The sequence below is a fragment of the Zootoca vivipara genome, chromosome 5 (assembly GCF_963506605.1).
Source record: "Zootoca vivipara chromosome 5, rZooViv1.1, whole genome shotgun sequence".
Taxonomy (NCBI): Eukaryota; Metazoa; Chordata; class Lepidosauria; order Squamata; family Lacertidae; genus Zootoca; species Zootoca vivipara.
In genome coordinates this window covers 53,940,732-53,957,866 of record NC_083280.1, presented here as the reverse complement: position 1 = coordinate 53,957,866, position 17,135 = coordinate 53,940,732, and the positions used below count along the sequence as shown (strand labels likewise).

At 39.6% G+C, this 17,135-nt stretch overlaps 1 protein-coding gene across 1 annotated transcript in view; it reads right to left on the bottom strand.

Moving 5' to 3' along the window:
• Nucleotides 1-1,697: 1,697 nt before the first annotated feature.
• SEC23IP (SEC23 interacting protein) overlaps nt 1,698-17,135 on the bottom strand; it is a 28,128-nt gene continuing 12,690 nt past the window's right edge. Inside the window, exons 12-19 of the mRNA XM_060274785.1 lie at nt 15,927-16,022; nt 13,629-13,844; nt 13,100-13,255; nt 12,494-12,596; nt 11,118-11,303; nt 9,618-9,777; nt 5,859-5,967; nt 1,698-3,942 (exon numbers count right to left, since the gene is read on the bottom strand). Coding sequence (XP_060130768.1) covers nt 5,886-5,967; nt 9,618-9,777; nt 11,118-11,303; nt 12,494-12,596; nt 13,100-13,255; nt 13,629-13,844; nt 15,927-16,022 — 999 coding nt within the window. The 3' untranslated portion in view covers nt 1,698-3,942; nt 5,859-5,885. The remainder of the gene's footprint in view (nt 3,943-5,858; nt 5,968-9,617; nt 9,778-11,117; nt 11,304-12,493; nt 12,597-13,099; nt 13,256-13,628; nt 13,845-15,926; nt 16,023-17,135) is intronic.

Here is a 17,135-nt window from a genome sequence, read left to right as displayed (position 1 = left end):
AGCAAAACCACAGGTTTCCAATTGATGGCTCAATATTTTGTCAGTTTCACAATGGCTCTTAAACAGCACTGTTCTATCAGAGAAACAGGATGTCAGAGAGGTGCTATGTTGTATTCGATCCACACCTCTTCCGAACATAAGCTACTCTGTCAAGTTTGTTTCATTGATCTTGGGAGAGTTGTGTAGGTCTTGATGTTAGGGTTGCCATATTAAGACCTTCATGCCTTTAGTAACTGTACACGGTAAGATATTTATTTAACACTGGGCTTCAGTAAAGCAAATAATTTAATTAGATAGTACCTATATGATATTGAGACATTTTTATCACAACCTACTGAAGTATTCCTTAAAACATTCAGTTGTTTCAGTGACAAGAAACTTCACCGAGATGCAAATCATTTTGCTGTTATAGCAACACCAAAAAAGGCATAAACATGATAGGCAGCAGAAAACAAAGTCAAGTTAGAGAACTTGACTTTAGATTCCAGTCTTCCCATCACAACAGTAAGCAAAATGCTAGTTAAGGGGAGCAGTATAGAGGATCAATTTAGATTCTAATAAAAAAAGGAAATACTAATCACTAATCCTAATATTTAGCTGGTACTCTTTGCTTCTGTTTAATAGAATCTAAATGCATCCTCTGTATCGCCTTCGACTGGTGTTCTGCTTTCTGTAGTGATGGGAGGACTGAAACCTTAAGTCAGGTTCTCAAACCCAGGAGAAGCAACTGTCAGTACTGTATTGACTGAAGCAAAACACTAGAAAGGATTAAAATGAAAGAAAGCAATCACAAACGGGCTTGGGAGATCAAGTTTCACATGGCCCTTGGCAAAGTGCCCTTGATGGCTGTGGCCTTTTTCATTTCCCACAATGCTTTTCAAATAGTGCTGCTCCCAAAGCCTTGTGGGAAATTAGAACAGCTGCTGCTACCAGGTAAGCTACAGCTGGGGGTCAATCGTAGGCGTCAGTGTGTCCTGCCAGCTGCCCGAGGGTGCCAAGTACTGAGGCTGGACCATGTTTGGCTGCCCTGTCTACTCTCTCCCTCTCTTGGCTGGCGTCCAACGACCAATTCTTCTCTCTCTTCTGCCAGTAAAGGGGAGGGGAGTAGCAAAGCAGGAGAGAGAACAGCTCAGTCCAGAAGAGCCCTATTGCTGTTGTTGTCTTTGTCTCTCATCAGATTGAGAAAGAGGGAGGAAAGAGAGAAAATGCTTAGATACAGCTGCCAAAGGGCACAGCTACATTTCCCAAGCTGGTGAACTATAGCATAGCTATGGCTGCTCCTGTATGCATGTGTTCTCTATCCTTTAGTGCAGGAATGTCCAACTCCCAAGAGACTGCGATCTACTCCCACTATAAAAAAAACTGGCAGTGATCTACCTATTGGATTGACCAAAGTTGTTGAGCTTTTTAGGGGGAGCCAAAGTTGTAGAGCTTTTTGGGGGGAGGAAGACCCAAAGTTGTAGAGCTTGGGGGGGGGGGGATGACGCGATCAACCAGGATCAACCAGGGATGCTCCACAATAGACCGATTGATGATGATCGACCTGTTGGACATCCCTGCTCTAGTGGAAGAGGAAGGTCCCCCAAATTGCTATTGTGGGACTGGGGCTATTATTGCTATTATTATTTATTGTGTACCCTTTACGTTGAGTTCCCAGGTTTGGTTAGATACTTAAAAAAACACAAATTTAAACACAGTTTAAAACAACTTATGTTTTATTCCATATTGTTTGCATGGAAATCCAGCATTATGTCTCCTTTGTACAAAGTTCCATCCTTATCTCATCACAAGAACTTGGCATTTTTGTGCTCATATCACTGGAGCCTCAAATATTTGTAGAATGTGACAGAATTCAGCTGTTGAACAGAGCCAACAGGAATAAAAGGTAGCAGTTTGCACAGAGGACAGGTATAATGTTCCTATCAACAAATGTGAAGTTTAATAGGCAATATTCAGACTGTTTTAGATAATCGTATAAACACCCAGATCAATATCTTAAACAGGGGAAAAAATATTTCTCCATCAATTCAGATGACACAAAGAATGTTTGCTTTAAAAAAAATCAGAATTTCTTAATGAATTTAAAATTTTCAAGATGAAACACAATGTATGTTCTATGCCACCAACTCAGAAGCCATTTCCTGCCAGAGCACAAAACAATATTGAGCAAGTGAAAAGCAAAGGAAATTACTAAGTTTTTTTCCTTAAAATTAAAAGTTTCAATAAACACCTTTTTATTTTTCATATTTGCTAACATTACATTTATTTATCTACCTTTACACATTTCACTTCAGTACACGCCACACACTCAATACTGTTGTCAATTATTGAAAACCTTTGCATTTCTTTTCTTTGGTATTTTATCGAGGACAACTGAAAACACATTCTGAATACCAAATGTACAGTTCTGAAACCTGTTCAGAGACAACTTTAATCCAGGATTTATTAAAGGGCTTGTTATGCTCTCTAACAAGCTGTTGCTTCATCCCGCATTCCTCTGACAGAAATTTGTTCTGGTTTAACAAATGACTGAAGGGAAATTTCATTGTGATGAATGGAGCACAAAATATTTAGAAAGAGAGAAAAAAGTAAGACAGAAAACATCCTGTTGCTTTACTGCCGGGGGGGGGGGGGGCAAGCTTGCTGGTATCACAGTATCTTTTAGTATTAGCCACAATATTATATTTATAAAGAGATATAAATAGCTACAGGTTAATATACTGCAATGAAAAGTTCTCTCAACCTAAGAATACGAAGGTTTTAAACTGCATAGACTTTACAGCAGGCAGAAGCTGATCCAACTACAGCACCACCTGGTCTATTACCTCCCTCTTCAAGACACAATGCTGCAACAAAGCAAATATCAAAAATAATGTGGACATTACCACCAAAAAAATTACACTTTTTCCCCAAAAAGGCTACTCATCCATGACAAGCCACTATGTAGAATACCAGCAAATAGAAGCTATCACAGTTTCATTTTAAATGAAAAATTGGAAGGTATACAGAGGGGGAATCAGCAGCAGCAAAAAAAAGTGACAGAAGTTCAGTGTTTAATAAACTTCTCTAACCTTCTCATACTCCACTATAAGCAATATAGGGACTGTTCTTGGCATACCAAAACTCCCTCTAAATCTAATAATCAAAACACTCCTCTTCTGTTGCAGGGCCATAAATGTATTTGATTTCTGCAAATCCAGTCTCCAAGTTGCATGTAGACTTCTGCATCCCAGGCTGATCACTACTGTCAAACTAAAATTTTATTTGGCTCCATCCTTTTCTACTCGCCCTCTGCAAAAACACATACAGCAAGATCAACCAGTTTGTAGCTGCTCTCTATAATACAGAGTTGAAGTTCATGTCACAAGCATTTAAAAACACTCTCCCTCAGAGACTCAGAAGATATTTCATTATAAAATCTTAGTGATAGGCTTACCAGGTGCAAGGAATTGCTATATTTCAACAAATACAAATGGATGGATGTAGATTTGTATTAAAGTAGTTTGAACTTCACAGTTCTTGCAGAAGTGGGACAAATGGTCTTTTTATTAAATGAAAAGGTTGTTATTGCTGTTTACCAATAATTTTTTTATTAGAAACAAACAAACCACAGCCCTTATAGAAAATACAAGTCTGATAAATCAGATTATAAAGATTAATTTGCATGCCACACATTTCTTGAAGAGTCATTTATGTTTGGCAACTCTTCCACAAATGATTCAAGGCTGGTTTAAAAAAAGAAAAAGGTATGTGTACTCTGAACAGTAGGCTTCATTTTCTTTTCCTCCACTCCAGTTAATAAAAAAAGAGAAAACAAAAATAAAAAATGATGGTATGGAATCTGAGGGCTGTAGATTGAAACCACTTCTGTCATCTGTGACGAGGGAATTGGTGTTGCCTCTTCAAAAGGTTGTTGGAAGGCCAGCAGAAAGATTAGAGAGGCTGGAAGGAAGAGTAAAAAGAAAAGAAAAAGTTGTAAGCTATGGCAAACTTGGCTAGTTTCACAGCTTATGTAAAGGGCTACGACTATCAAATTAACATGTACTGAGGCAAGAGGGAAGGCTGTATGGGCAAATGGGGAGAGGCTCAGGCTGCCCTGTGTTTCAAATGGCCAACTGCACTGTTTGTAGAAGGTAGGGCCCATAGTGAACCTTTTGAGAATCCTGTACAGACACTATGCCCATCTGGTGAATTGGGAATGTTGCATCCAGATGCAGTATCGCAATAGGGGGGGGGGGACACTGTCAAAATGCACTCTTATTGAACAGCCAGTAAATAAACTTTTAAAGAAGAATGTGCTGTCCTTTTCGAAGCAGCCCAATAATTGTAGACGGCTAGAAAGCCTCTCTCCCCCCGCCCCCACAACCTGGTGGCATTTATATTTTTACCTATGAGCTCTCTCACAAGGAGATAGCACAGGATCTGCCAACCCCTACAAAAAGTTATTATTTGTGTACATTGGATAAGTTTACATTTAAGTTATGCATAAGATCAGAGACATTTATCTGCATATTTTAGATGTAGCTTCACTTAGCAAGCAAAACATGAATATGTCATGAAGCAGCATGGTATGAGCCAAACTGTATATTTCACTGAGTCCTGGGAATAATTTCTAGAGCTATGTTTTATTTGTTTACCAGAGCTGCAACAAGTGCAGTTAAAAGAAAATATTAAGATATTAAACAAATTATGCTTAATATTTGATACCCTGGTTCCATAGTGTGTTTAGGGAAACTAACAGAGCCACCCAATTACAAAGTATAAAACAAACACCAAGTACAGTTCTTATCATTTAAATCTACACACAAATGCACACAAACTGACACATTTCCCTTGCTAAACAATACTACTATGTCAACTGAACATAACATATGAGTTAAACGAGCTGAAATATTTGATAACCCATTGAATAACGATTAAAACCAAGTTCAGTGTTTCAGAATTTAATCCTGCAAGGATATGTATATATTTAGGATTTATTTTCTGTTGCGTTTCCCTTTCCCTCCCTCTCTCTCTAACCGGAAGCCGCGAAGAACAAATTTTGAAAGAGAGAAGTTATCTAGTTCCTTGCTAGCACAAATGCTGGCACAAATAACAGAAGTTAATCTCATTCCTGGCTAGTATGAACTTGCAAGTCACTAAAATATGAGCACCACAAAATTACTTTTGCCCACTGCAATACAGTGACTTCCATCTTTTAAACAGATCCCTTTTATTTGCTTATGCTCTCATAGTCACTGGGGGGGGGGGGAGAGAATCACACTGTCATATTTTTAACAATACAATGATAAACAGATACCAGAGCTGTCATAAGCTTGGAATTCCTTTGAGAAGGGCTTTAGGTGTCGCTTCCGTGCAGCTTATGCATCCAGTCACAAGAAGATGCAGAAGTTCTGATTTCAATATTGCAAAGCAGAACAGGAAACTGGAAGCTAGAAGCATTCCCACTTCTTGTTTCCACCACTCTCTCAAATATCCAGAGCACATTGTGGATTTGCAGGGTAAGTAGTAGTCTAACTGCTTCATATTCTAAGCCACAATCGTGGAGAAAGGAAGAAAATGACTTCTAGTATCCTGCCTACTGAACTCACCTGGAAGGCTGGGATTAGGGAAATGGCCTTATGCAACTGGATGGGACAAAAAGTCTATTCCAGGTGCACTTTTCATTGCAAGTGCTACACCTAAGGAGACCACCTAAGATATTGTCACCTGCGCAGAAGTGAACAAAGTCCCTAAATTTCAGCCATTTAACATTCTCACAGCAACAGGAGCTCTTATCCCTTCCCTATTCTACAAAAGGAGGGTTGTACTCTCAAGTAGGGACAACCTGTGCTGCATTCATACTGAGGATTACTTACAAATTCTGAATGATGGGTATCCATACATCAATGTTGCGGCTGTTCAGGACAAACATTCATAGTTCTATATATTTCTTTCAGGAGAAGCAAAGCGGTGTCTTCTGATTCCCTGCAAATAAAAATACTTGCTGATTGCCAAATAATTGCCTGCTTGAAACAACCTGTTGCTATTCAGCATTCTTTTTTTTCCCAAGTGCAGCAGACACAAATACCTAAATATGTAACCTTGCCACTGTGGTGTTTTCATTTGTTGCTTTTACATATTGCTTTTCAACACCATTCCCCCCATACCTCACAAGCATTCTGTTGCTGGCAGCCTGGTTTCCTCAAAAACCTGCATGTTACTTTGCATTCCATGACATAATCCATCCGTGCCTAACACTATACTGTTACAAGTGCAATAAAAATATAGATTCCTTTAGCACACTCACTGGGCTCTGTGGGTGAAGCAGATCTTTTCCACCCTCAGATGAGCTTTCGTGGATTTATTTTAATTCTACTTTCTGGTTATTAATGCCATCATTAAAACCACAGTACATCAAAGTACCGTTGTTTTATTTTATTGAATGTATTAATGTAGCCCATTTTAAGTTCCCTTCTAGGAAGGAAAATATAATATGAATAAAATTATTATTATTTCATTCATTCATTCATTCATTCCAGTGTTCATGAAGCCTTACGGACAGCACTGCTTCTTATTTCTGGCCAGTCTCTGTCACTGAACATTATTGCTAACCCTTATTTCATCTGCACTGTGCACATTTCAACATTGCTCTCTGCAAAATGTTTTTTTTAAAAAAAAAACTGCATTAATATCAATAAATCAAAGATAATTTACTTCACCCTCCTTCTACAGTGCAGGATCATTCATGTGCCCTATCATAAATTACTGTACACCAAGATGGATAAAAAATGATTTTTTAAAAAATAAACTTTTTCTTTTTCTTTTTCTTTTTTTTTAAAAAAATGTAGATTAAAAATGTTTTAAGTAATATCTACATGTGTATTAATATTTACAGTCTAACTGCCAAGTATAGGTATTTTAATTTTTTTCTGATGAAAATAAATTGCTCTAGTCTGCCCAGTAACTATCAAACCTTGCTTCGATCTATCAGAGGGTCATGTAGGCTATACCTGCAGAAATGTCCTTTTCTCCATTACTTATTTGTTTGAGGGTGAGGGTGGGGCTGAGCCGAGGCACAGTGAGGCATAAATGAGAAAACTGGAAAGAGGAGAAAATCCAAGCTGTCTGCCCGGCATGTTCCTATATTCCCACACTTAGGCCTTACTTGTCTGGGAGTAATCCCCATTGAGCAAAATGTACTCATTCATTTGACCTGGGAGCAGAGTTGTTGCTGCTTATCAAAAAGGAAAGGGGGAGGCAGTGGGGAAGTTGGCATACTCTAAATAGCATTGATTTAAATCGATCTACCTGTTCTACACAACCCAGATTACTGTATTGAGCAGTTGTATTACAAAATTCAAGATTTATATCATTTTTAGTAGTTGCTAAGAACATCTCCAAGAGGGTCAGCAGCATTCTTTCAAGCGATGCATTTAACGCTAGATTATCTCTCCACAGAAGTCTCACTAATTTATATCATTGCTCATACCAATGACAAACTTAGTTGGTCTCTAAGGTGCTACTGGAAGGATTTTTTTTTATTTTGTTTCGACTACGGCAGACCAACACGGCTACCTACCTGTAATTATATTAGAGTTATTACAGTTATTTATAAAATTGTCTAGGCACTGTGCTCAGAAAAACACACGAGAGCTGGTGCCTAATAAGACACCATACAAAAAGGGGGGGAAAGGTTGGGATGGGCAGGAAAAGTAAAGGTCTGCTACATTAATCCTTGCATGTGTTCAACCATATGCTGCAAATTGCAGTTTACAAGAGTAAATATTGCACAAATAGAAAAGGGTTATATTTGTCTACCACCTAGATAACAAGTGGAGCTCTATATGCAAGTAATCATTTGCCCCCTTCCTACCAAACTACTTTTAAGAAGCCTACTAATGTTATAATTTATTGATCAATAGATTTTAATTTTAAAAAGCCCAAGAGTGCCACCTTACGGAGAACAATATACAGCTATCTTTTTAGCATACACCAAACAAAACAGATTCCAATATTAGTCCCACAGCAAACCCACACAGATGCAGAACAAGCAAGATAATACGTTTTATTGCACCAGCTAGTCAATTAAAATTCCGGAGCAAACTTTAAAATACTGTTTGGATGGTTATTTTAAATGACTAACTGCTCTTATTCACAACACCTTTATTGGCATATATAAAACAATAGAATCATACAAACCATCTATATATAGGATGATTCTAAAACACACAATGAATAGGGGGAAAGGGTGGAGGATAGGGAATCCTCAGCAGTCACTATTGGGTAGGCCAGATGTACTGGATTTGATTTCAAAAATCCTGGTCAGGTATTGCACCATAACTCTAGTGAGTAAAGGGGAGTCGTCCCTCAACAGGAACTAGACCACGTGCTGTTTATTGGAAGGGGCCCTGAGCCACAAAGAGGGCATCGAAGGGCCAACGCGGGAGATGTTAGAAAGAGGGCATTCCATAATCATGTGGTCCATAGAGTCCGGCACATTCTGGCCACAGGGGCAGAGTCTGTTCTGGTAGGGGGTGCCCTTAAGCCTTCCGGATAGCGGGCGAACATAAATGCTCTACGATGTGATGGCGTGGTCAAATCATAAAAGTAGTTAGGCTAACTGCTCAATAGGAAGTATCCTCATTCCCTGTTTCTCAAGAAACATAAACCCATACTTAAAAACACCCCCATCACTATCTTTATATTTTGGACACCCACACCCCATTAAAAACAAATAATTTGTTTGTCTCCAGAAAAGCACCTTTTACTGGTACACATCAGGCATACTTCTCATGCACACAATACTTTGTTAAATATTAGCACAATCACAGTAGTAGTAGGAGTAGGAGTAATACCACCAAGTCCTTATTTTCTCCACCAAACCCCACTGCTGTAGGCAGCTCTGATCCTGCGGTGTGCCTGCAAAAGGCAGCATTCCACTGGAGAGTGCAAATGCTGTGCTTTGTCTGGTCTGCAGTATGTGGCATTTCACATTAACCTTTTGTGACTGCGAACACTGCATTGGTACAAGGAGAGGGATCTCTTGTATGTTTACCAACGAGACCAAATTGGTACAATGGCAGGTCTATCCACTATCTGCCCTGTGCCACAGACCAGAAAACTCTGTTGTACATAAATTTATTCTAGCCCTGAGAAACTCAAGCCATGCTAAAAACATTACAGTGAAAAACTCTTATCTGGTGCAAAAACTGCTCTTATGAACAAAATAAGATGCAATCAATGCGTGGGTATTCACACGCAGCAAACTGTGTTGTATATTTGCTGTAATGTTCTGATCCTCAGTGTGGAAGGCGTTAACAGTCGGAACAAAAATACAAGTAGCTGCCCTCCCAACACCAGCATCACTGTTGCTTACCTAGATAGGGCTGAGGCAGGGTGGGGGCAAGATTAGGGACATGTGGTTGCACCAGCAAGAGTGACCCTGCCCATCAGGCATGGCCCCGACCTCACCCCCACCCTGCCCAGGTAAGTAGCAATGCCAGTGATGGCTTCTCGCCACCCGCTCCTGCACTGCTCCTGCATATAAGTCCCAAAAAGGCTAGCAAAGAAACAGCTAAAATAAATGCAGGAAAGAACGTGAAGCTGTGTGTCATATTAGAATAAAATATTATTACCAGTAGCACAAGTGACTCTGTAGAGCAAACAAATACTCGTTGAAACTTTCAATGGGTTTTTCTTGCAGCACATAATCAATACGCCGTCCTCCATTTAGCAAACCAACTTTTACAGCCAAGTCTTCATCTTTTGAAAGATCTGGGCTTTCAATCATCTTTTCTGTGGCAGCAGAAGGAAACAGAGCATGAAAAGTACATGGTCAATTGAATCTTTGATGAATTCCTGGTGCTGCCTTTCTGCTGTCCCTATTACACTTTATCCATTTTAAGCTTGTTGGAATATTGTCTGGGTTGTTACAGCTGTGGGTTCCTCCTATTATCTACACAATGTGGGAAGGGCTGTAGCTCAGTAGAGCATCTGCCTTAGAAGCAGGTCTCGGGTTCAACCCCCTGTATCTCCAGGAAGGGCTGGCAGAGTCTCCTGCCTGAGTCCGTGGAGAACTGCATCCAGTCAGTGTAGACCAGGGTTTCCCAAACTTGGGTCTCCAGCTGTTTTTGGACTACAATTCCCATCATCCCTGACCACTGGGCTTGCTCAGCAAGATGGCCCAATGGTATGTCACTACAAGGCAGCTCCTATATGTTCCTAATAGTAAAAGACAGAAGCATAAGTTACGGGAGGTCAAACTTTCGAAGTATTTAATAACAGAACAACAGCCAATATTTGTGTGGTGTTTCATCATATTATCTCAAACAAAGTAACAGTCAGAATATCCTGCCATAAAAGCCAAAGCAAAACGCTTCCCATATTGAATTCTCTGGCTTGTTTCAGTTACCAAAAGGGACCTCTGTGGTTGTGTTTCTCAAACTGCAAGCCTTCATACTATTTTACAAACTACACTTAAAAACTGAGGAGAGGTTCAAAAACAGTTTGTGACAAGGTACAGTAGGGACTGTTAATCAAAAAAAAAGCCAAAACTCCCATCAGGTTTCTGGGACCCGTCAAGGTCTTCAGTACTTGTCAATATTAATACATTAATTCCATCTGATTACACTAGCACGAATTTTGATGTTGCCAAAAAGCTTTTGCGGCTTTGACAAAAGCAAGGAAAACAGTGGTAAGCTATATTCCTCACAGACAGGATGAAGCTGGCAAACTGCTGGTCACTCGGAAGAGTATCATCTGGAGACAGTATTACAAGGGCAATTCATTTCAAGAGATGTGCCCCATTTTTATGTGGTCTGTACATGAAGCTTGTAGAGCTAGCAAGAGGATGCTTTCAATTTGGCCAACAAAAGTTCAAAAGGCACAAAGTGAAAAATGTTAGACAAAACTCTCCTTCAGACAGTGTTCAAAGTAAAAATAAATTCAAAGATTATATGTTGGGGGAATTACCCAGAGGCTACAGAGTTAGATATTCAGGATAGGTACGAATCTAAAGCAAGCCTAAAGGCATCAAGCTTAACTTCCTAATACAAAGGTAATAAAACTGGGGCATGTCCCAGTCACTTAACATTTACAGTAATTACTGAAAATGTAATAGCCATGCAACAACTAACCGTCTGCCTCATCTTTTTCTTCTTCCGCTTTTATCTGATGAGCTACCTTCTCCAGTTCTGCTTGGAGCTGAATGGAAGATGTGTGAGCACGTGCAAAGTCATTCAGGGTTTGCCAAGCACTTTTCAATGAGCTGATGAAACCCTGTTTCAGGTCTGATCCCATTCGAGAAAGAGAATCCTTCAATTCTGAAACGAGAACCATTCTCCAATAATTAGAAACGCCACAGAAATGATGACTTGTAAGACAAGCATTATTCCAGAGGCACCAACTTATTTAGAGCGCATTTAGGAGGAAAAACTGAATATACCTTCCATGAAATGAGCTATTCTGCCACCTTCAGGACAGATTTGGATTGTAGAGTTGCTTAAGTTCTAAAAGGAACTTGAGACAACTAGTACTTTGGCAGCCGATACCAATAAACGAAATGCATTAAAAATGCAAGGACAATATCCTCAAGCATCCCATCTTATCACAATGCAGCTATAGGAGTTGATACTATTTTGCAGCTGTCTACGCAAATGTCTGTAAGTGAAACTTTTCCATGAGTAGAAATTAAGAGGAATACAGTATATCGCTACAAACAATAGGGATTACACAGCTGCCACCACATGCACAGCATTGCAAAAGCATTCATAAAGAGACGTAATAGAATATTACCACCATGTATCCTTACCCACTATACTAAGAGATGTGAGGACCCCAAAATATCTTTGTTCCCCAAGGCCCAATGTGGAGGGAAATGGTAATTTGAGAGGAAAAATAATGGATGGAGAAAGCCTTATGACACATTTGCTCTTTCAGAATGGTCAGTGAAATTATGTAAAATGAAATCACAGGGAACTTTATTTCTGAGAATAAACCTTCTTCTGTTTGTGTATTATAATCTACAACAGTGATGGAAAACCTCCAGCCCATGGGTCTAATTAGCCGGCGGGGTCATTTGGGGCAAACCATGCCCACCTGACACCAGTCACCTGACATCCTATGACAACAGGTGTGGAGGTCTGTTGTCTGATCCAAGCATCTCAAAGGTTGGAGCTAACGCCTCTGGTGATTCCTGTACTGTCTCTGCCACCACCTTTTACTGTCAAAGAGCAAGCAGGTGCTTCTCTTCATAGTGGTCACACAGAACTATGACTGGAAATGATAAAAATACTGCCAGCTCTCTGACCATAAAAGGCAGCATTTTCACTACCCTCAATATTCTTCCTTTGCAAACACAGCGTGAACATTGAATCACCTGACATCAGGTGATGGACAGGTGAGTGGTCCTGCTCACCTTCTCAAAATGACCTGTGAAGTAGTGATCCAGTTTTGGATCCAGCCTTCTGACTAGATCCCCATATTAGAAAATATATGAATACACTTTATTTACCAAGATGAAGCCTTTTTCTGCCTTTGTGATGTGGAACAAGAACTGGTTTTACGTCCAAGTCAGGAATAATCATAGGTTCTAGCCTATAAGCCACTGGATCAAGCTGGAAACAAGAAGGAAAGCAGTGATCAATCTAAGCATCAATCTTGTGGGAGCCTCACAGGGCCCTCCAGAGCCTTCACATGACTTCCCCAAAGCCAATTAAGGCAGGGGGCTTAAAAAGCTCTTCCCACAGGAAACCTATTTCTAAAATGAATTCTTAAATAAAATTTAATGATGCAATAAAAAAGTATGACCACAATCCAGTACAGATGCAACAAACTGAAAGCTGCAGTCCTCTACCTCATAAGCCCCACTGAGCAGATATGTCTATGTATTGCACTGCTGTTCCACTGATTTGCAGGGCCACTGTATGTAATGGTCTTAAGTAATTATCTTAACTAAATATACATTGGTACAGAAGTACCTGAAGGTGTGTTAAAAATCAGTTTCAGCCTAACAAATTGTTTTCCTGAGCTTTTAAAAAGATCCAATTAGGTGTTAAATGGATAGTCAGTCTATAGTCCTTTCGCTGAAAGTGATTGAAAACCTGTACTTCTCACTAACCGGATGATAGATGTTGAAAAATCCCTTGCAAGTGGGGAGCCTGTAGTTTTCATCGATTTTTCCCACTCCTCTTACAGTGAGAAATACACCAATTGGAGAACCCAGAGCAAAGAAATTGTCTGGCTCAAAGTCAAGTGCACTATATACCACAGACACCTAGAAGACAAAGAATTAAAAAAAGAGATGATTAATACCTCCTTCATATGTCAGTCAGCCCACTTGAAAGCCACAGGTGTATCCCACAAAACAGATATAAAGGTCTCATCTGATACTAACGAGACAAGCCTAACAAAAACGTATTTTATTAAAGAATGCTTCTGTGGAATGGACAGTATACAAACTGTACGCACTTGTATACTTCCACAACTGAAGTGTATCGTGTGCCATTACTCCATTCTCTAGGCCAGGATCCCACCACTTCCACAACACATGACCCCATCATCATAGCACCAGTTCTATGGATGGGGTATGTGTCAAAAAAAACCACAGTTCCATTGGTTAAGACTATTTTAACTTGCACAAAACTTACCTGACCAGTGCCCACTTCAAAATATTCATAATCTATGTTGGCAGAGGAAACTGAAGCTCCAACTGGAAGTCTTTTCTTGGATGGATCCTGGAGCACACCAGATTCTGAAGGTGAAGCAAAACTGACCACTTTCTTTGCTGCCTGTGCAGCTTCTTCCTGGTTCCGCATCAAGGCTTCCATTGCTGCCTTTTTCTCCAATGCTGCTTTCCTCTGTTCCTATTGATGCAAAGATTTCAAAAGCTTTAGAGGAGGGGGGAAGAAACCACGCACTGCTACGTTCTATTTAGTTTAATTATTGTATTCAACCAAGTCTTAACTCACTCAAATCACCTTTTAAGATTCATTCATTTTGAAATATTTATATTCTGTCTTTAGTTCCCAAGGCAGCATACAATCATTTAACAAAGCAAAATAAAAAATAAACCTCAAGAAGTCTATATAACATTACAAGTCAATTAGGTCCATATCAGTCAAATCCCACTAAAAGCTTGGCACAGTGTTCAAATGGTGCTTAACAGAAAGCAAAAACAAATAGCCATGCAGAGGGAATATCACAATCTGGGTGCTGCCACACAGGAGGCCCTGCCTTCATAGCCACACAGGAGCAACACGTTCTTCAGATCCTCTGGGCACTCAGAGAATACAGCACTTGATGGTTCTCAACAAACACTTTGGATTGCATTCAGAAACAAACTAGCAGCCTAGTAAAATTTTTAAGCACTGGAATAATAGGATCCATTTGCACTAGATTCTGCTTTTTTAAAAATCAGCTGATCTATGGCTCAAGCCACCGTACACAATTCAGGAAAAGCAAGTGATGAAGCTAGATCTCATGCCCTGTATCCATGGCTCTCTTGACTCAACGCATCTGGACATTTCACACTTTGAAGTTCTTAACAACTACCGTATTGGCCTGAATATAAGCTGCACCCAAATATAAGCCTCACCCTTAAAATTCAAAGGGGAGGGGAGGAAAAAAAGACAATACCCGAATATAAGCCGCTCCTTTAAAATTCCACAGGCACTCACACCCATTCCATTTTACCATATGTCTGTTTCAGCAGCGATATCGTAAAAGCCAATTTTTGTAAGGTGGCGAATCTAAGCTGCACTTTAACTTTTCACGGTTGGAATTTGGAAAAAAGTGTGGCTTATATTCGGGTCAATACAGTACAATACATGGTAGTTATTCAGCTGGATGCAACCAGTACTAAAATTCATAGTACCATATTTTTCCATGTATAAGACGACCCCTATTTTTTTAGCCCAAATTTAAGAAATAAATAATTGCAACATTCCATGTATAAGACGACTCCCAATTTTAAACTTAAAAAATTTGGGGGGAAATTGGTCTTATACACGGAAAAATAGAGCATTTAAATTGTAGTCAATTTTAACTAAATATGTGTACTTCTCAATGGAAGTATTTAATGTGTGAATCAGGTATCGATTGTGGAGTATTTTGGAGATGCTACAGTATCAAGCTTACATTGTATTCTTTTCTAATAGTTTTGTAAAAACAAAACTTTGCAACTCTTGTTACTCTTCTCTTTCAACCGCTATTTCCTTTTGCCTTGTGTACATGTATTAAGCTTTCTGGGAAGTACAAGTGCCTGTCTGTATTATTCTGACCAATTTCTTGTTTACTTTGACCAACCCATTCTCATCCAACTCTCACCATGCCTATTTTGTAATTCTTTGAGCAGCTCTGTTACATTGAAATATGTGAGCTGAGAGGGTTAATAGCTCAGCAGTCGTCCTGTATCACGGGGCCTGTTCTCATATAAACAGGAAGTACCTGTGACGTGTCATGTAAACAGGAACAGGAACTATATGTGTACTGTTGTAAACTTTCTGTCATATATGAGATTGTATGTTTTAATTCTGTCTGTGTGTGTCGCAGTTCCAGCCAAGATGGACCTGTCTTCTCCTGGCTGGAGTTGCTTTAAGCAATAAATCTCTGTTTTAATGAACAAGGGAGTGAAAGTGAGTTATTTTCTCAGGCACGCAAGGGCACTGAAAGCTGGATAAGACGTTTGCTGCAATTAGGCTGTTATCTAAACTGGGAAGGAAAAATTCCGGGACGTTTAGAAACGAGGTTTGACTTTCGTGATGGAAGCATGCTGGGCAAGTATGCAACACAGCCAAAGTTGTTCGTAGGCAGATCGATTTACTCTGCTATCCTTTTGTCTCACAAGGCTGTGTTTATAGTTTACCAATTGGAGTATTGGACAACAACAAAATTCAACAAATTACTGCCATACAGTAGTTCTGGCTTGCAAAGCTATCATTCCCTACCTGTTTGGCCGCTCTGTCTTTTACAAAGTTTGCTATCTTCTTTCGCGGCCCAAGAGGTATTCCCATTTCCTTCAGATCATCAATCGTACACATCAGCTGTTTTGTAAAAAATATATGTATTAAGGTTTACTTATTCTCTTTTTAAGAACACAGTTTATATTTGCATATTTTAGTAACAGAGAGATATCCAACAAAGAAAATTCTGGAACCACAAATTCTAACTATTTCAGGCAAAGTAAATACTGCAATACAATCTTCAGCCATCTCTCCCCTTGCTTTTTCCTGTAAGACCAATTGCAGTCATTAACAGTCATCAACAGCTATCAGTCAGTCAATCACCCACTACCACCACAAGGAGGGAGTAATACCCCTCCCCACTCTCTCACTATATATAAGCATCTGGTGACTTCTGTTTCAGTGTATCTGAAGAAGTGTGCATGCACACAAAAGCTCATACCAATGACAAACTTAGTTGGTCTCTAAGGTGCTGCTGGAAGGAATTTTTTTATTTTGTTTCGAGTGCAATACATGTCCAAATACACTCATTTAACTAAGCCTAAATATATGTAACTTAAAAAACAGCATATAGTTCATTCATTTAGATATGCTTCCATTTCCCTCCCTTGATCTTAATTCCAGACTGTTAAGTACGGCAGGCTTCTAATCTCACATTCCTCTATAGTTACAAACTATAGAAATGATCCCTGGAAGTGTTATACACATGGAAGTTATTATATAAAAATAAAAACAGCTACAGACCTATAGTTTAGACTGGGTGCTGGTAATTTTTTCTAAGGTACAGGTTTATGTTGCAAACGGCCCTGTCGTCTTCAGATGAAGGGTGGCATATTAATTTATGATTACAGTATTATTATTGCCGCCATATGTGAATACTGTCAGTAGTGACAGACACAGACTGTGTGGAAAGTGTTGCTTTTGGGTACACTCGGGCTGGCTCGTGATGCTCTGCAAATCCCTCCACTCTTTCTTGCAATGCATTTATAGGTGTGGGTATGTCCAGAACCCCGTCTCCTGACACAAGGTATTTTTATTTTTACGTATCTGGGATGGGTGTGTTATGCTAAAACCATTATATCGGGATGGGGAACCTTTCTTCTGCCAAGGGCTGCATCTCCTCAGGAATAATATATTGGTGCCCACATGCTGGTGGTGGCCAGGGAGAGCCAAAAGTGGGGTGCTCCCTTTTTC